General features: G+C 42.5%; 1 protein-coding gene across 2 annotated transcripts; it reads right to left on the reverse strand.

Annotated features, from left to right (window-relative positions):
- Positions 1-333: 333 nt before the first annotated feature.
- LOC141994877 (acyl-coenzyme A synthetase ACSM4, mitochondrial-like) lies at positions 334-19,800 on the reverse strand. Of its 2 annotated transcripts, none has more exons than XM_074965339.1 (14): positions 19,648-19,800; positions 13,597-13,865; positions 12,971-13,181; positions 12,520-12,727; positions 11,341-11,484; positions 10,429-10,585; positions 9,694-9,773; positions 5,095-5,218; positions 4,493-4,573; positions 4,316-4,417; positions 3,340-3,467; positions 2,619-2,718; positions 1,454-1,573; positions 334-493 (listed from the first exon to the last, which is right to left on the reverse strand). In XM_074965339.1, exons 2-14 carry the CDS (start codon positions 13,795-13,797, stop codon positions 407-409), a joined length of 1,743 nt encoding a protein of 580 aa, XP_074821440.1. In that variant the 5' UTR covers positions 13,798-13,865; positions 19,648-19,800; the 3' UTR covers positions 334-406. The 2 variants fall into 2 exon arrangements, with proteins under 2 accessions (XP_074821440.1, XP_074821441.1); XM_074965340.1 differs by lacking the exon at positions 19,648-19,800 and adding an exon at positions 19,554-19,575.
- Positions 19,801-19,923: the final 123 nt, after the last annotated feature.

The following is a 19,923-nucleotide window of genomic DNA, read 5'->3' on the forward strand; positions in this document are numbered from 1 at the left end:
GCAAATGGTTCACTATTTCTGCAACAGCAGCTTAGAATCATAGAATCATAAGACTAGAGGTCATCTAGTCCAGTCCCCTGCTCTCGTGGCAGCACTAAGTATTATCTAGACACCATCCCTGGTCAGGATGGCTATCACAGGGGAACACTTGAAAGGAGGTTTGGGGACTTGGGTGCACCTATTGTTAATCTGCAAAGCAAAATGAGGGCTTGCATTGCCCGGAGGAGATTGTTTGGGTGACTAACAGACTGGTTAAGCACCAGCAAGTCTCTCTCTCTCGCTGGCAGTATGAGGGGGAGTGGTGTGCAGGGAGAAAAAGATAACACAGTTCAGGGCACCCTGAGAACTGTTACAGCTTGCACAGCATCATCTGAGTGAAAGAAGCTATGTTAAACTCCCGACAATGTTACATTCGCCCCCATTCTTTGTTCCTTAACTCATTCCTCTTGATTTTCCCAGTGATTGTCTTCGGTAGCTGTTGGACAAATTCCATCTAATAAAAAACACAAAACAACTTAGTATGCTTCCCAGTGATGTTTTGGGATTGTTTTTGCAATAGTGGCTCTGACCCCATGTGGAAGAATGGGAGGACTCCCATGAGTAAGGGCTACTTGCCTGACAGTTTCCAGAATCAGGCACTAACTAGCCTACGTCTACACTACAGCTTGTCGGCATAACTTATGTCACTCAGAGGTGTGAATAAACCACCTCTTGAGTGACATAAGTTACACCAACATAAGCACTCATGTGCACAGCGCTATGTTGGTGGGAGAGCTCCTCCCACTGACATAGCTTCTGCCATTCATGGAGGTGTTTTTATTATGCTGACAGGAGAGCTCTCTCCTGTCAGCATAGAGCGTCTTCACCTAATGCGCTGTAGCTGCACAGCTGCCTGCATCGGTACAGCTGCGCCGCTGCAGTTCTGTACCTGTAGACATGCCCTAACTGATTGCACATACTGTTTCCCACGATGCACTGGATTTCGTAAGAAACCTAAGCTGGATACTTCTGGGGCTGCCTCAAATATGTTTACTCCAAAGCCAAAGGGACAAATCATTCATCAGTTTTCAATCAGAGAAATTTCCACTGACATCACTGGAGTGTTCCAGAGTAAGGAGTGGGTAAAAGCTAAGTAAGAAACTGGTGATTTTACCCCTGATTGGGAACATGGGGAGTATCTAACTAGGACATTATACCTGGCCCAGGAATATTTTTAAAGGCACATGGGTACATTTATTAACAAACAATTTTATTAAAAGCTTATGAAAGAGAAAAATAAATGAGATTTAGGAAAGTTTCCCTGAAGCAAAGGGTCTCCCTAAATCTTGATCTCTCTTTTTTAGATGAGTGAAGGAATCTTTGTAGTTCTAAGTAAACCCAGAATGGTTCATTCTGAAGAGATTTAACAAGGAGACATGTCCCATGTTAAAAATCACCCCTTTTGGGTACTTGCCTTTCTGGGATATTTGTATGGAGCAGTAACTTTCTTGACATGCGCCTGCAACTCAAGCGTTAATTTTTCCAGGTCACACGAGGAAAAGGCAGGTGATAAGACCACAAAAGCTTTCACCACCTACAGGGTAAAATCAATAGTACCAAACTGACACCAGCAATTTATAAATAGTGTTAGATTTAGTTCCCAGTTAGCAATATCACTTCCAGACCACGACATAGTTAAGAGATGTGTGAAGAAGCCAATCTGTCTCTAAAACTGAGTGCCAGATTGTGACTAGCCTGTGTGTAAGCAGGTAAGTCAGAAGAGGGGTGCAAGGACTGTCCCCTCTGCCCTTCACAGCAGTGCAAGGCTCACGTGCAATTACAATTCTCACAATGGTTGCTCCTGGCTCGTGCTTCCACAGTCTCCAAAGCAGGCCACGCCGGGTAGGAAGGATGGCCACGGCCTCGCTTCCCCCATCACACATGCTAAGCAGCAGAGCTGGTCGGGCTTAGGAAGGAGCACATGGAAGGGGGATTGCAGTGACTGTGCTCTGTGGGAGCTTCAGGAAGCTTTGATTTCTCTGAAGCACTGAGCATACACTGGTCACACAGCTCACACTGAGGCCGTACAGTTCCACTCCACAATAGCAGGACTGTGCTTTCAAGGCTCTCTTACACCTACTCTGCGCACAGTTTTTGTCCTGGTATAACTATGCTGATGAGGGGCGTGATTTTTTTTTCCAATGTAACCACTAGTATGGATACAATTATACCAGTATAAAGTTGCCCTGTCCCAGTAGAGCTTATTCCCTCTCCAGTATGGGAATAGCTGTACTGATATCAGCACATTTCTACCAGTAACTGCATCCAAACAAAGGGTGCTGTACTGCTCTAACTACACCGGTACTGTAAAAAGTGTTACAACTTGTGTGTGTTGACAAGCCCTTAATAGCAGGAAGGTCTATTGGTGGGAAAGTGTCTGTCATCATAATTATCTCGTGGGGAGAGACTGTGGAGATGAATAAATAGAGCAAAGGGACGTACATAGGTTTCTGTTTATCACCCTGGTAAAGGACTATTCACACTGACGTGATGCTGTGCAACAGCTGCACTTTGTACAGTGAATCACAAACTGTTTTGCCTCTATGAAATATTTTCCTCATCACTCTCAACCTCATTACCTCGCCTCTGAGGGGATCTGGGCTGCTGACAGCAGCAGACTCTACTACAGCCGGGTGCTCTACCAAGGCACTTTCTACTTCAAATGGTCCAATACGATACCTAGGAGAGGAAAACGAGGTATTTAATTATCCTGATCTGGTGTAAATATGTCTTTTAACCAGTACTGGGGTAAGAAAGAATTGATTATTGCCTAAGGCCCCAACCAAAATCAGACCCACGTTGTGCTATGCATGCTGCAAAAACTCCCTGTCTCCAAGAGCTGACAATCTAAATAGACAAAGGGTGGCAGGAGAAACAGAGGCAGGAACTGACTTGACCAAGGTTACACAGCATGGCAGTGGAAGAGCCAAGGATAGAATCCAGCTATCCTGAGTCCTAGTCCAATGCACTAGTCACTGAACCATGCTGCCAGAAGAAGACTATGTCTGATTCTTTTGAATTCTTGTAAGCCCCCTTTCCTTCTTGCCAAGAAACTCATCACCAGTTCCTCTCTTATAAATGTTATGTTATATTATGATAGAACTATACAGAAAGCTTGCAAAACCAGTAAAACAAAAAGAACAGGAGTATTTGTGGCACCTTAGAGACTAACAAATTTGTCAAATTTGTCAAATTAGTCAAATTTGTTAGTTTCTAAGGTGCCACAAATACTCCTGTTCTTTTTGCGGATACAGACTAACACAGCTGCTACTCTGAAACCTGTCAGTAAAACAAACTAACCCTGAAGAATTGATGATATCATCAGATCTTCCAACAAACCAGAAATATCCATCTTCATCCATAGTCCCTCTGTCTCCCAGGACAAAAAAATTCCCACGTTCTGATGCAGCGGTTTTCTCAGGGTTATCCTGATAACATTTCACAAATGACAATTAAAATCTTTAGTGTAGCTTAATCATAAATTCTGCTGTTTTACACACAACTGTAAAGTGATCAGAATTGTATAGCATATTAGTGTATACCAATGAAAGACAAATAATAATCCTTTGTCTTTAAATAGCACCTTTGGTGACAGAATCTCAAAGAGTTGTACAAAGGTGGGTATTGTAAACTCCACCTCATTGACAGGGCAAGGTTCAGACAGAGGTTCAGAATTAGATATAGTCCATAGTAAAGGAGGACACCCAGGGAGCATTATGCTTCAAAATTCCTCCTTGAATTCTCCAGGACACATAGGGAGGGATGCTCTGCACACCCTTTATTTACGTATTTTTATTTATCTAGGTCACACAGCAAGGTGGTGGCACAGTCAGGAAAGGAAGTCCAGGTTTCTAGACGTCCTCATCACCTGCTCAAAAGTTTAGATTTATATCCACATGGAAATGCATTATAGATGCATAAATAATGCACACTACACATATAATACTCAGTGCAATCAGGGTCATTGATGAGGATGAGCTAAATGGAACTTCAGCTTGACTTTCAGAGCCCAGTTTTAAAAGGTGCTGAACCAAAATCCTGAATCCAAACACTTCCAAATGTTGAGATGATTGAAATCTGGATCTAGATTCTTTTAACCTGGTCCCATCTCTACTTTGAAGAGAGTTCCTTCAGATTCTCCTTAGTTGGGAGGACTGTTAGTACAGTGCATGACCTTGAGATTGATGAGTTGGCATAAAATCTGATGAAAATCTGGGTCTTTGTATCTAGTGTGGAATTATAGGGATTTCCTATGGGGGTAAAACAAGTTCCTTACTATGTATTTAGAGAAAAGACCAAGTGGCCTTTTAGGTTTGATTCTGATGGCAATTTCCCCTTCTTGACCAGGAGGCAGAACATTAGCATTCTCATCTATGATCTAGAAGAAGAAAAACATACTTCAGTAAAGCAAATAACTTAAACTGATATAAGACAGGACGTTGTATTAACAAACCTGAACATCATAAAAGGGAACTGCCTTTCCCATTGATCCGGGTTTAATCTTCATCCCTTTGAAAACAGAACAAACTATTGCCTGTAAAAAGAGAGAATTATTTCTGCAGAAATATTACATATATTCAGTCAGATTCTACATTCATTAATTTTCCACTTCAATTCCAAACTGCTATGAATTAAGGGTTACAAAATCCCTGTGGGCTAAGCAAGTATTTTAAAGATTGGGACGGTGGAGTAACTTGCATGAGGTCACACAGCAAGTCTGTGAAACAACCTGTAAAAGAGTCCAAGTATCTTGACCCCCAGTCATATATCTTAGCAACATCCTCCTCCTTCTTCCCTAACACTTCACTCAGGATTTTCTCAGAAATCTTCATGGAAAAATGACAGCACAAAAGACTCCACCTTTTCCCTGAGCTCTACAAGAAAGCCATATTTTCAAATCAACATAAATGTATGTGTTACTGTATTTTAATGGACTCTTCCTCGACATTTCAAGTAAGTAACAAATTGTTTCCTTTTGGCTTTTTTAACCATAAAACTCAAAAAAGCAAAAGAAATTAAAACTAATTAACACATTATTAACCCATTTGAACGTACTGTTTCTGTTTGTCCATATATTTCACAGATAGTCAGGCCAGTCTTCCTTTTCCACTGCTCCATCACTTCTGGGTTGAGTGGCTCCCCTCCACTCACACAGTGCCGCAGACTCATGAACTTGTAACTTAATAAGGATTTAAAAAATCATGAGAGAGTCACTGAAAGGCCATTGAAGGCAAAGGGGCCTGTCGCTGGATTCCAGTGGCTGTTGGTGATAAGCACAGCAGCTAAAGGGCTTGCAAATGTCAACAAACAATAATGGAAAGCTCTTGGTTGAAAGAGTTATCTTCACTCAAGTACAGAAATCAGAGGAAGAGATTTCAGCTACTTTAGCTCCTGGTCCTGCAAGGACATATATGCCTGTGCTAAGGTTTGTACAGTAGTCCCACTGAAATCAATGGGATTTAAGCGCATGCTTAAAATGAAGTAAGGGCTTTGTGCTGAAGCGCCGAATTTGTACTGTGCCAGGGGTGGGGGAGAAGTCTCCTCTGCCCCAGGCCCCATCCCCACTCCATCCCTTCCCCAAGGCCCTGCCCCTGCCCTGCCTTTTCCCACCCCTGCTCTGTCCCCAACCCGTCTCTTCCTGCTCCTGCTCCACCCTCATTCCACCCCAGCACTGCCTCTTCCAGCCCCATTCTGCTCCCACCCCCGAGCGCACCCTGCCCTCACTCCTCCCCCTTCCCTCCAGCGCCTACTGCACACCATGGACCAGTGGATCTGCAGCAGGCGGGAGGCACTGGGGGGGAGGGTGATGTGGTGATTGGGGATGGGGAGGTCTGCTGGTGGTTGCTAAGCACCCACCATTTTTCCCCTGTGGGTGCTCCAGTTCTGGAGCACCCCCAGAATTAGTGCCTATGGCTTTGTGGACTAGAGATGGGATGATTTGCACACTTACAATTAACGATTCAGGCCCAGATCCTCAAAGGTATTAAGGTGCCTAAATCTTGACTCTCTCAATGGGACTTATGCCTGGTCTACACTACAGACCTATATTAGTATAATTACATTGCTCAGGGGTGTGAAAAATCAACACCCCTGAGCAACATAGTTATCCCAACCTCACCCCCTGTATAGACAGCGCTATGTCAATGGGAAAACTTCTCCTCAGTGCCTCTTGGAGAGAAGTTCTCCTGTCGGCATAGTAGTATCTTCACTAAAGCACTACAGCGGCATAGTGAGCACTAATACAGCTGCTTAGGTGTGCACCTAAATGCCTTTGAGGGTCTGGACCACAGTGCTTTGCCCAACTGGGGCCTTGGCCCATTGAGACTCAGCAACAGCCACATTCAGAAGAGATGTAAACTACACGTAGGTCAGACAGTGTGAGTGTCAGCTGGTGTAATTTGCAAGGCAAGGGAGTGGAAGGAATGGGCTGTGGGCCAGATTTTTAAAGGCACTTCACTAAACTAAAGAGGCAGATAGGTGCCCAAGTCCACCAGTTAGACACCACTGTGGTTTTAAAACCACTGCTCAGCTGCTGCCTATCCCCTTAGGCACCTAAATCCCCCTAAGCACCTGCTTTCCTGCTCATTGGCGCCTAAGAGTCAGCATCCTAAGTACTGCTGCTATCCCATGGCAAGTGGCCATAGCCTGGAGAACTGGGGCTCGTACCTAGGACCACTCAGACTCACCTAAAAGTATATCTGCATAGCTGCATCCACCACCTCCCAGGTCCTGTGCTGACATGGAGTTCCCCCCAGTGCCTAGGAGGCATTTTTAAACTGGGCCGGGACACACCTATAGTGCTGCTGGGTCCAGTCACCTAGCATAGGATGTAATCTGTAGAACATATATTTTAGATGTTGGGACATGTGAAGAGATGCCTGCTTGTCTGGCAAGGAAATAGAACAGCCAGGGAAAAAGCTGAGCCAACAATCTGATCACGGAAACAACTGGATCAGCAAATTAATCTCAGTGCTAGGCAGAAAAAGCGATTATACAATATATAATAAATAACTTTGTAACAATGTAGTTAAGGCGAGGACCTGAATGTGTGCATGTTTGCATTTAATTTTGTGCTGTGCCCTATTTCGGTGGACAGATCACTCACTGAAGCAGCAAATAAACAACATACTTCTTCAGCTCAACAGTCTGTCTGTAAAGCTGTGTGTTCTGGGTAGTGGGGAAAAGAAGCAGTCAATACCTAGGCATTCTTGGATCAAACTTAACCTGGCACCTGCCTCTGACAGATAGACAAGGAGGTCTGAAGCGGACATACAAGAGTATGTACAGGCAGGAATGAACTTACCAGGCTAGCAGTATGAGATGAAAGGACGGAAGACAGAGGATTGGTTACTGGGGAAAGAACTGACATGCATAGATACCTGGGGGATTAGGAAAATCACGTGAGATGTAACAACACTCTGTGGGTTATGGAATCTTGTGGAAAGGTAGGAGGTTGAGTGGTTGGTTGTGGAGGGATGTACAACTTTGTGGCTGGTGTTGTATGAATAATTTCAGTGGCAGCCCATGGGGAATAGTGGGGAAATGGGCAAAAGTATGGTTTGTGTCCATGCATGGATGGATGGTGCCCCTCTGGAAAGAACAAAAAATGACTGGCACTGGGTCGCCATTAACATGACTGCCTCTGCTATTGTACTCAGAGCTGCAGTCTGGCTGTCCTGCCTTTCATGCATGGCAGAAATGGACTCTTTTACCCCAGTTTCTAAACATGCAGCTGTAGGTTTTATCCTGATATCCCAGCATATCCTTGAGCGCTTGTGCATGCTCCTATCCTCACCCTAAAGTTTCCCAAACCACTGCATCGTTCTGGTTAACCAGGACTTCCATGAATTCTTTTGCTCTTGATGGAGGGGGTCAAGTACACCTTTCTGATGCTGTGATGCAGGAACCACTGGGTCACCGGATCTCTCTGGCATATGCTGTGGGACAGGCGAGTTTTTGAGTCTATTAACAGGTCTCTCAGGGACTGGCAGATTTTCTGTGGGTGGAATGACAAGGTTATTTTCTTGGTTCCCATCTGTGGCCACAGGAGTTACAGGACTATGGTGGCTGCTCTCAGAGCATTGTCCCGACAGTTGAGTTGGTGCTTAGGATAGATCATGTCATGCTCATGATGCTTGTGCTGGAGTCAAATGGGGCTGGTGGTGACAGGTCACATGGTGCTAGTGGCTTGTGCTGTGGCATTCTTTTTTTCAGAAGGGTACCCCTGGAATGGTGGTCTTTGCAGGGATCTGGCCTCACTGTCTATGGCCCTTCAGTGGCTGGTCAGAGTTGCTGCCTTCTGAGGGGGGTCCCTAATATTGCAGTCTCCTCCCCATCCTCATCTTCTCACTTGTTGGAATGGGAGCATAAGGGGTTCTGCCCAGGACTTGGTGGTGCTGTGGAGATGGATTAATATGTCCGTGCTCCATATCACGGCATGGTGGGAGATTTGACTCACCATTCTCTCCATCTGTTGCCTTGTCCTCTGGTCTGGAACCAGTGGAGCAGAGTGCATCCTATTCAGCAGCCTATGGTCTTGAGAGCACTGAGGAAGAGGAGTACAACTTTTTCCTCTTACCCAGCATTGCACTAGATAGTGGAAATGCTCTTGTAAAATGTAATGGCTGGAAGAGTCAAAGGTGGCGACTGATGGTTGTACAGTGATTATTTTAGGCAGAGGGACTGGCCAGTCTCTCATCACTTTCAAGGTCACCTTGCATGCTCAAAATGCCTAGTTAGGCAGGGCATCATCCCATTATCCTGGCTTTCTAAACATCCCATTTATAGGTGCTTACATTGCCCCCATGCAGTGAACAGGGACATCGGCACATACTTGCCACCCACCCCAGTTCTGAAAATTCTGAGAGGTGGCAGGAGAGAGTTCGGAGATGCGGTGGTGAGTGGGATAGCTCTTAAGTACCTTTACAAATCTGGCCCTGTAGAGGAAAGGCAAACCAGTGGGGTATAAGAAAGTGTAAGATAAAATTGGTGTGGGAGGTAGGGCTCCTGTTACACGAGCTCACATTCATATTCAGGTACAGTCACATGAATGGGCCATTGTGAAAAAAACATCACTAATGTATCAAAAACAAAACCCTTTGGTAACTGACATTTATGGTCGAGAATTTTGCTAGTACTCAGCAGGTCGCTACAAAAAGACTACTCGTGGGTCCTGCCACCTCATGATTAAATAAAGTCATGTGCGGAAGGACCATCTTTGGAGGGTTGTATTCCTAGCACTGAAGTCATGGCACTAACTAGTGTTTCTGACCCTGCTGCTTGACATACCAGCTCAGTCTGCTTAAGTTTTCAGAAGGTCACCCATCACCATGGAATCTGAGCCCCTCTAAATGGGTTCATGAGAACTTTGTTTCTGGGTTTGATCCACTTGGCTTCACCCCCTTTGAGCTTTGTAAGAATGTCAGCTTTGAGTGACCCCCCACATTTTGGAGAGAAACAGTTGAAAATCCTGTGTTTTCTCCATCTTTCATAATGAAACTATGCAAAACCCATGCATTTCTCATAACTACCTTTTCAGAAGATGCTGGTTATACTGATGAAACTCAATATATTGTGCCAAGCACCTAGAGCTGTGATTTCATTAAAATTTATTCAGGTGAGTATTGTTAGTAAGTCATCTCTCTCCTGAGGTACCTGGTAAGATCATGCTGTACCAGCATGCGGAACGAAGTCGGAGCACCAAAGATAGTGGTGATGGGAAATCTGGAGAGAGTCTAGTGAAATAAAACAACAAGATGAACAAAGTTTATCTGTGAACTGCAGCAAAGATTACATTAGCTAGGGAAGCACAGGAGAGTGCGTGAGGGAGAGAGTTCCCCCTTCTCTGCTAAAAACAGAGGGGAAGTCCACTCCTCCAATCTCATCTTTCGGCTTAGTCAGTGTAGAGAGAGCTCCTTCTCCAGTTTCAATCTTCTGTAATCACTGATATTGTCAAATACTATCTCTACATCAACTGTGCCAACATTCTGGCTCTCTTTTGGGTTTCCCCCTTGAAATGCCACTAGTTACTAAAGCTTTTGAGTGTTACTTTACATTCATGTTCTGGAATGCTATGAATAAAGAGTAAATAATGACCTCAGGATTATAGGTCTAATTTTTTCAAATAATCATTATTTTGTCGAAAATACTGATTTGTCTAAACTGAACCTGTGTCGCGTTCGATGAATTTCCTGACTTAAAAAAGAAGTTGAGAAAAGGTCAACATTTAAACAAAACATTTTGATTGACCTGAAGTGAAAAAAAATATTCAACAAATATAACCAATTGCATAACCTAATTGGAGCTGCTCAGTTAATTCAAGATCTGTTTTGAGGTCTACCTTGTGCATGGGGAAACTTCAACAAATCTACAGGATGACTTTTTTCTTACATTTAGGATAGTTGTTGATTCAACCTGTGGAAAGCTGTGGACAAAGACACATGATCCGAAAACCCATGGATCAAGAACAGACCCTAGCGTAGCGATAATCCAGCCTGTATCTGATAAGCACCACATTATGTCTTCAGGAGTCAAATCCAGCCAGTATCTGTTAGGAAGAGAAAACAGTGATTATGGAAAAGTTTTTTGTTTTTTTTTAAATAGACAATGGAACTAGAAATCAAGAACTTTAACTAGGTGTATACACACTAAGCATTAACAAGGGTATCGCCTCATAATGAGCTTGTGGGCCCCATTCTCTTTGCAGGAATAACCCACATGGGAGAGCAGGGGAAGTGGAGACTCTGAATTTAATCAGGGTGAATTTACTTTGCGTTCTTCCATTGTTGCATGGGGGGCGGAAGCGGGAGAAGCGGGATGGTAGAGGAAGAAGCTGAGGATTCTGTGGAGGAGGCTGGGGATTCCACTCTTTAAATTCATGGATCTCAGTGGTTGTGCTGGGGGCAAAGATTATCTGTGTCATGGAGTTTGTTTGCCTTTGCACAGCAGTCCAATCCCAAGATGCTCTGCAGCCCCAAGCACATGATACCTAGAGCTGTGCTTCTAGAGTTATCTCCAGTTGTAGGTTGTCACCTGAATCCCTCTCAAGAAATGCTGGGAGTCATTTCTTAATTCAAAATGGAAAGATGAGGTCTGATCCCACTTCCCCTGCAGACATGGGGAGTTTTTCCAGTGACATCAATAGGGAGCAGGATTGAAGCCACACATTGTATATTTCTTACCCAATGCTTCTTAATCAGACCTTTGGTGTATCTCAGTTATCTTGGTCAACCAGACTCATGCTTTCCACTTCACACTCAGTTTGGCCCCATGTTATAAAACTACCAGAGCCACAGTCCTTACCTTTCACTTATGACAGGTCTGAAACCAAGACTGCCCTGGGAGTGTTCAGCCATCTTTGGAGAACCTGTGGTTCCACTGGTAAAGTAGACAACCATTGGGTCTTGAATCTTTGTTTTAACGCAGATGTGATCAGCAGATTGCGCTCTTTAAAATATAGAATATAATGGTGGCTAAAGTGGATATAGGTGCAATCTACTGAGATTTTGACATGCAAATGTGGATTAGGTGTTGCAACTGCCCTCTTTCCCATCCCAGATGAAGCTCCTCCTGTGTCCTTTGGATATTACTACACCCTGGATGAGAGCACTGACTTTATTTCAGATAGCCTGCCTTACTCTAGCCTCATTTCTCATCCAGCATTAAATCCTATCCAGCTAATATAATTAAACAATGGAAAAGTTAGTGAGACATCAGCATGGTAGATTTCTCTTAAAGGAGAAAGAAGGAAGACACCAGGGAAGCTTCATGTAGGAAGCAAAAATTGATATATTGGTGGGACAATCAAGAAGGAAGATGTGGATACCACATCATCACTTGCACTTCAGTGGATCTCAGAAAGCTAACAAGGAGGTGAGGAATTGGGGTTTAAATCAGGTAGTTACCTATGGGAGAAAAACACATTCAGAAAAAAAAAGTTTAAAATGTGATCTAAACTGAATCCAAACATGTCGAGATTTAAAAAAATGGATGAACTTTAAAGAAAATATCACTCTGTATGTACTTCCTGGGTCAACATAGGAGCAGAAATTCCAAACAACGATTAGAAATGTTACTCTTGTGATTTAGCTGACCAGGCTAGATTTGGAAGCACAGAAATACTGCAAGAAATTCTGCAGTGAGACTTTCAGTTTAGTTTTCAAAAGGAAGAGATTTGGAGATGTCTACATGAGCACCAAGGGTCAATTATTCCACAGACACATTTGACCAAATTAGACAAAACCAACTTAGGACTAGTTTCTGCCCTTATTTCATGTACAGAACACCCATTAAGTAAGGATAGGATTGGACCCACCTGGAAAGAGACTGCTGTTAGAAAACCAACTCTGATTTGGAAACATCAGCAAGGCAGTTGCAAAAAACTCCGTTAATTGCCTGCCTCTGTGTCTAATGGATACAATGGACTTTTGAGAAAGCCTCATTTTCTATCCTATTATTGTAGCACTGCTAACGCCTACTTACTTGTATAGTTCATTAAAGTTCAGCCACCCATCTCTTCTGCCTTCGGATACAATTAACTTGGTTTTCAGAAACTGGCAATCAGATGCAACTGCGTCCACTGCAGATGCCACCATATCAGTGGTAATGATACACTTGGCCTTAGAAGCCTGGAGTCTATACAAAATGTCTTTAGCTGTTAATTGGGATGTCCCTAGAATAAGGATGATTCCTGGAAGAGCAATAAGGTTATTTTTTAAGAGGACATTTTTAATTTGATCATTTTCTGTGTGGGAACATACCCAAAAATATTCCTCAATTTATACCAAAAATGAATTTGGATCAATATTGGTAGGCAAAAACTGTATTGTAGTTCATTCATATATATAGTTTCCTTCTTTATGAAAAAGAACTAATAAACTCCTGTTCTAAACATATTTCAGCTATCTATCAAGTTCAGCAATCTGAAACTGACCTGTTCTCATACAAGCCACATTCACCAGCCACCATTCCGGTAACCGGGGCAGAATCAGCATAACTCTGTCTCCCTTCTGCAGACCACACATATCAGAGAGGACATTGGCCACTTTTCTGGAGTGGAATCCCAGCTCCTCAAAGCTCCACCTCACTTCATTTCCTCTTCCATTTACCCACCAGAAGGCTGGCTTTGATGGTCTCTTTCCATCCTACAAAACAGCACAAGGGGTTAAAAGAAAAAGGATCATTCATGATGGTCTGTGCAGTATTAGAATGTATTCTGGAGAGAGAGAGCTGTGCCTTGGTTGGGGAAAGATTTCCCCCTCAGTGACGTGAGGTCACTTTGTATGGCACCTTTGACCTTATTATTTCACTTTATGTAAATAAAGGGTTTAACCTTCTTGCCGTACCCATGCAAGGAGTCCCAATAGGAGTTTGATGGGAGAAAAGTGAACTAGATTTAGCACAGGGAACCAAGCCCTTCTAATGATAAAGCACGAGAAGCATGATAATTTCAAATGCAAATTATCTTCAGAATCTGATTTTGCCTTTTAAATAAATGACAAAAATAGTTATTCAAAAAAGTAATAAAATCTTTAATCTGCCCAATGACAGAGATTTTACCTTTTCCATCTGAGACCATTTGTCCAGCACATCATTTGCAAAGTTAAAGTATTCAGGCACTTGCTGTTCACCCTGCCTGATAGACTCGCCATGTGAAAATAGCTCTGGGGCAAGAATCCTGGGCTGTTTATGGAAAAGCCTGCAACTTGATTTGGGAATCCACAATGATTTGAGAATCTGTAATTTAAGCAAAGTCTTCATGGTAGCAGAGGATTTATCAGGTTGTTTTAAACCATTTAAGAAAATAAATAAAATAGTTGTCGTGGATCCTGAAATAAAATAAAAGACAAAGACAACAGTTATCATCATCATGAAAGTTGCCTGACAAACAAGCAAAGATAGAGGGTCTAATTCTGGTTTGGTGAATTAATCATTACAAATCACCTATAATAGGCATGATCAATCTGTGGTTTTTACTAGAATGTCAGTAAAATGGATCACACTATTTGGAAAAAACATCCATTTATTTGGCTTATTTATATCTTGCACCATCAAGTCCTTAAGGATTTAGCTGTCTGCAGCATTAATCTTGGATCTCATTTGCAGCTTCATGGCTGACTAGCGTTCTGCTCCTTAGAGGTGCTAATCACTCACAATTCTTACTGAAGTCAGTGTCATTTAACACACACTGATGTCCGTATCCAAGAATGGTGACACTTTGTATTCTCCATCTGCTAAAACTACCTTGATTTCCCTCACTTTCCTGGGTGTAGCATGTACTTAGCTGATGTTTTCCGAGAGGTTTCCACAACAATCCTCACATACTTTCCCTGATCAACGTGCTAGAAGACTACCTCATTCATCACACAGATCCCAATCCAGCAAAGCACATAAGCATGTACATAACATTAAGCGTGCGTATTACTGTTGACTTCAATGGGACTACTCAGGTTCTTAAAGTAAACACATGCTTAAACACTTTGCTAGATTAGGGCCACATTCCCCAATTTGGTTCTTTGCTACAAGATAGGACTATGTTTGTCTTACATTGTACTACATCTCCCATCTGAACTCACGATAATGATCCCAAACGCTTCGGAGTCCATTTACACTCTTCCTTGATGTATGTGCCTTCTCTCTTTCTTGCTCTTTAGTATTATCACAAACGTGGAGATCTCGGCTTCAGTGCTTTTGCCAAATTGTATTCACATAGTGAACATTCAGGGTACAGTTACACGCTCCCAGCTCGGGTAGATGGACACATACCAGCTCTGCTCAAGTTAGCACACTAAAAATAGCAGTGTAGATTGGGGGAGTACAGGCACCAGCTTGGGCTAGCCACCTGAGTACAAACCCACCCAGACACTCTGAGTACATACTTGGGTAGCTAGCCAGAGCTATCACCTGTGCCATCCCCGGCTACACTGCTCCTACCTGCAGTGCAGATATACTCTTAGTGCTGTGAGTGTACCTGGAGCATTATGTGTCATGGAATAAAACACAGTCCCGGCCCTGCAGAGCTTGCAGTCAGAACATTTACCAGTGGCGACCTCAAGGCCTACCAAGGTATGAAAATTGTTTTCTGTCTCCCCACCCCTTCTATTCATTAACCCTTTTCAAGTTTCTGGAAGATATGCTTTAATCAAACATACGTTATTAGACTCAGTACAAAAATAACTGGGTGAAATCCTATGGCCTGTGTTACTCAGAAGATCAGACAAGATGAGCTAATGGTCCCTTATGGCCTTAAAAATCTATTAATTAAATAGAAAAAAAATAATTTATAGCTATGCTCTGGATCAAGTTAATTCCATGTGTAACTATATGAAGTCACATTGAGTGAGTTTTGCCCTTTGTCCTGGTTTTCTATTCAGCGCCATTCTTACTCCATCTCCTGTCTCTAACCTTAGCTTAACTCTTTCTCTAATCTGATGTGGAACTTTCTCAAAAGCTCATAGATTATCCTAGTACTATTTATCCTCAGACTATCTCCTGCTATAGCAGTAGTATCGTCAAAGCACATCAGCAAGTTAGGTGAGTTTGGCCCCCTTCCTGCATGGCTCCATGTCAGCTACTGTTCAGCAAAACAAGGTCTTCTCCAACCACATCCCTCAAGATACTTTCCAAGGGTTCCCTCCATTAATGCAGTTTAATTCACTGCTTTGTAGTTTCTAGTTTGTCCCTTGAGTCCTTCAGCACTTTATTTCCAACCTTGCAGTCTTTAGGAATCTCACCCTAATGAAACTGTTAGTGTGGGTTCACTGATTTCCTTCATCAAGTCTTTTAAAACTCACGGATGTGTGTTTCCTAGACCCTATGCTTTGTCTCCTTTTCACAGCATCTATTCTTTTTAGAATCAGTTTTGCTTCTTGCACACTATTTGCTGTAGCTCCCCCTGAAAAATCGATCTCGGGTTTGTTCAGACCTTTATTCCCAAAGGCAAAATAACTATTTAACAGCTGGACTCTTTCCTTGTTCCTCAGCAGGAGCTGTTTCACCAGTATTTAACCTGGTGTATCAGGAGAAGTTACTCAATGAATCTCTAACACACTGATCTTTCCAGTGATGTGTGACTGCATTGAAGGAAATTTTGTGGGCCTGACACTGGATTGACATTCATCCTGTGAGATTTAATGACCCCTGTGGAGGCAGTGAAGCCTAGTAAGAGGTATTTGTATCACTCACAATAAAAAAATGCTAGTTATTGGGCATTCTTCATGGAGGGGATCATTTTTTACTTTGTATTTGCACAAAACCTAGCACAGTGGGGCTCCAGTCCTGATTGTATTACAGTAACGCTGGGAGGCCCCAGACGAATACAATAATCATCATCATCATCAGGAAGTATTAGTGCAGGAAATACCCAGAAAAAATTATAGATATATTTTCCTTGTGTGATGGTTAATTGGCCTAGAGATATTTTTGCTGTGTTTATTCCTGACACTTTTTGCTTTATGAATAATGCTTAGCACTAGGATTACTAAATTTTAGATCTCTTAGTACACTGAAAGTTGTATTTTTACCTTACTCTTCTCAAGTTGGAAACATTCCTGAGACTACAGACAGCTATAGTAGATTCTGCATTATGTCTAGATAAAGTTACCTTACTAGTAAGTTTTATGCTGTTCTTATATCTTGATGGCATATAAAGTTAAATAAAAACCCAAAGCAAAATTTGTTACCATGTTACAAATATTTCACTGCTTAAGTTAAATCGTTCACTGATTACTATTTAAGAGTATTAAGTTAGACCTTATTTTTTGTTAAACTAACTTAAAATTAATAGAGTCAGTCATATTGTTTACCGAGTCTAATTCCTGCTAATTAAAAGTATGACATGATCAATCTGGTTTATATACCTGACCCAGTGACCGGATAATGATGCTATTAGGGTCATAGAATATCAGGGTTGGAAGGGACCTCAGGAGGTCATCTAGTTTAATCCCCTGCTCAAAGTGGGACCAATCCCCAACAAAATCATCCCAGCCAGGGCTTTGTCAAGCCTGACCTTGAAAACCTCTAAGGAAGGAGATTCCACCACCTCCCTAGGTACCCCATTCCAGTGCTTCACCACCCTCCAAGTGAAAAAGTTTTTCCTAACATCCAACCTAAACCTCCCCCACTGCAACTTGAGACCATTACTCCTTGTTCTGTCATCTGCTACTACTGAGAACAGTCTAGATCCATCCTCTTTGGAGCCCTCCTTCAGGTAGTTGAAAGCAGCTATCAAATCCCCCCTCATTCTTCTTTTCTGCAGACTAAACAATCCCAGTTCCCTCAGCCTCTCCTCATAAGTCATGTGCTCCAGCCCCCTAATCATTTTTGTTGCCCTCTGCTGGACTCTTTCCAATTTTTCCACATCCTTCTTGAACTGTGGGGCCCAAAACTGGACACAGTACTCCCGATGAGGCCTCACCAATGTCGAATAGAGGGGAATGATCACGTCCCTCAATCTGCTGGCAATGCCCCTACTTATACAGCCCAAAATGCCGTTAGCCTTCTTGGCAACAAGGGCACACTGTTGACTCATATCCAGCTTCTCATCCACTGTAACCCCTAAGTCCTTTTCTGCAGAACTGCTACCTAGCCATTCGGTCCCTAGTCTGTAGCAGTGCATGGGATTCTTCCGTCCTAAGTGCAGGACTCTGCACTTATCCTTGTTGAACCTCATCAGATTTCTTTTGGCCCAATCCTCTAATTGGTCTAGGTCCCTCTCGATCCTATCTCTACCCTCCAGCGTATCTACCACTCCTCCCAGTTTGGTGTCATCTGCAAACTTCCTGAGGGTGCAATCCACACCATCCTCCAGATCATTAATGAAGATATTGAACAAAACCGGCCCCAGGACTGATCCTTGGGGCACTCCGCTTGATACTGGCTGCCAACTAGACATGGAGCCATTGATCACTACCCGTTGAGCCCGACGATATAGCCAGCTTTCTATCCACCTTATAGTCCATTCATCAAGCCCATATTTCTTTAACTTGCTGGCAAGAATACTGTGGGAGACCGTATCAAAAGCTTTGCTAAAGTCAAGGAATAACACATCCACTGCTTTCCCCTCATCCACAGAGCCAGTTATCTCATCACAGAAGGGCAATTAGGTTAGTCAGTCCATGACTTGCCCTTGGTCAATCCATGCTGACTGTTCCTGATCACTTTCCTCTCCTCTAAGTGCTTCAGTGATTCCATGATTTTTCCAGGGACTAAGGTGAGGCTGACTGGCCTATAGTTACCCGGATCCTCCTTCTTCCCCTTTTTAAAGATGGGCACTACATAGTTAAGGTGGTACCTAGCTTCTCATTATTATAAACTTGGATTTTGACTTTCCCCAGCTGTTTGACCCTCCCCCCTCAATCCCACTTTTCAGACCCAATTGATTTGAAGAGCTGTCAATAGACAAACTGTAACTAACTGTGTTTAAAATGATATTGCTGAAGAGACCCTGAGGCCCTGATCCCGTATTCTTTACTTGGGCAATACTCCCACTGAGACCAGTGAGCAAGAACGGTAGCACTGAGCGCTAAAAAGTGAGCAATTGTTTTGATTTGTTTCCTTTTTTCTATAATGAAATAGGACTAAATCATACCTCATTTGTGAGAACAGTTCCATTGAAATCAATGGAACTACACTCAGAAAGGAGCAGGATTTCTTTCTTTGAGAAAGAGGATTGGGCCCTTTAGCAACCATTGATAAGGACAGTCTTGCTCAGAAATGATTGAACCACCAAATATCAATTCAGATTGCAGCAGGGCCTGCTTTGTAGGGAACGGGATAATGCAGAGAGATCAGAAATCACTACAGTCCACTTCAGCATTTGGATGTATACATTATAAGATGAAGGATTTAAATTGAACCCAACATTTGCAATTGTAAGTATCCCTTATCCACAGATCTGGTTGAAATTTTTCAAACTAAGTTTTACTGATGAAAAGTGGACTCACTCCCTTCTCCTCACCCCCCCACTCCCGCCCCAATTTCTACCCATAATGGAATTATTGAAATTTTCTATTTAAGAAAAATTAATTTAATGAAGACCCAGTTTGCAGTAAAAAATTGATAGTTTTGAGTAAATGAAAAATTTCTTCAACAGTTTCAGTGATGATTTCAATCAAAAATGTCATGGAAAATTTCACAGAAGATGAAAAATGGGTTCATTTTTACCCCTAAAAAACAGAAACAATTTCAAAATTTTGAATGTTTTCCCAGTTATTTTTCTGTTTTTTGACTGGTTCTCACTCTATATAGTGATTTTTAAATTTTCTTCAACAGTGTGTTGTAATGGTGAAAACTACACACAAACTACTAAAGAAAACAGAAGATCCTAAGAAGCACTTGTCTTATTCTTTTAAAAATGTTAGGGGAAAACTTTTCCAAATTGGGATTTCCCAAGTAAGCAAAAATCTCAGACACTTTCTCCATAAGAGAAATTACAGCAGATTCTGACACTTTCTCCAGTTCAGTTACAGCAGAAAATGAATTCAAGAAATTAAATATGAGAAAAAGAAAAATCTCACCCAGTAGTGTTGGGTCCTTTGAAGTATTGTATAAATCAGTTCATTTTTTTCTAATGAAGTTGAGGACACAGGCAAACCAACACATTCTACTGACCTGTTCGCTGTAGTAAAGTGACAGGCTGGACACGGGAACACTCAGAAAGCTGCAAGAGGGAAACCTTCTCCACGGGTTCTTTCAGCTGTCTGGGTATGTGTCCCCCCCAGAAGTGGCACTGTACATATTAGCTTTTATTTGGATACACGTACCCTGGACACAAACCCTCTTAATCAACAGTGTTTAGTCCGAGGCCATCTTTATTTTTACAGTTCTCATTTACTGAAGAGATGCAAACAGTGCATAATGTATAACAGAGAAGGCAATTTGATATTT

The sequence above is a fragment of the Natator depressus genome, chromosome 10, assembly GCF_965152275.1.
Source record: "Natator depressus isolate rNatDep1 chromosome 10, rNatDep2.hap1, whole genome shotgun sequence".
Classification (NCBI taxonomy): domain Eukaryota; kingdom Metazoa; phylum Chordata; order Testudines; family Cheloniidae; genus Natator; species Natator depressus.

Coding starts and splice junctions, on each gene's coding strand:
- LOC141994877 (XM_074965339.1), bottom strand. CDS start 13,797: ATGAAGACTTTGCTTAAATTACAGATTCTCAAATCATTGTGGATTCCC. Junction 10,586..11,340: donor AGACCTGTCATAAGTGAAAG/GTAAGGACTGTG, acceptor TCTTCCTAACAG/ATACTGGCTGGATTTGACTC. Junction 3,468..4,315: donor GTCTTTTCTCTAAATACATA/GTAAGGAACTTG, acceptor AAATGTTATCAG/GATAACCCTGAGAAAACCGC.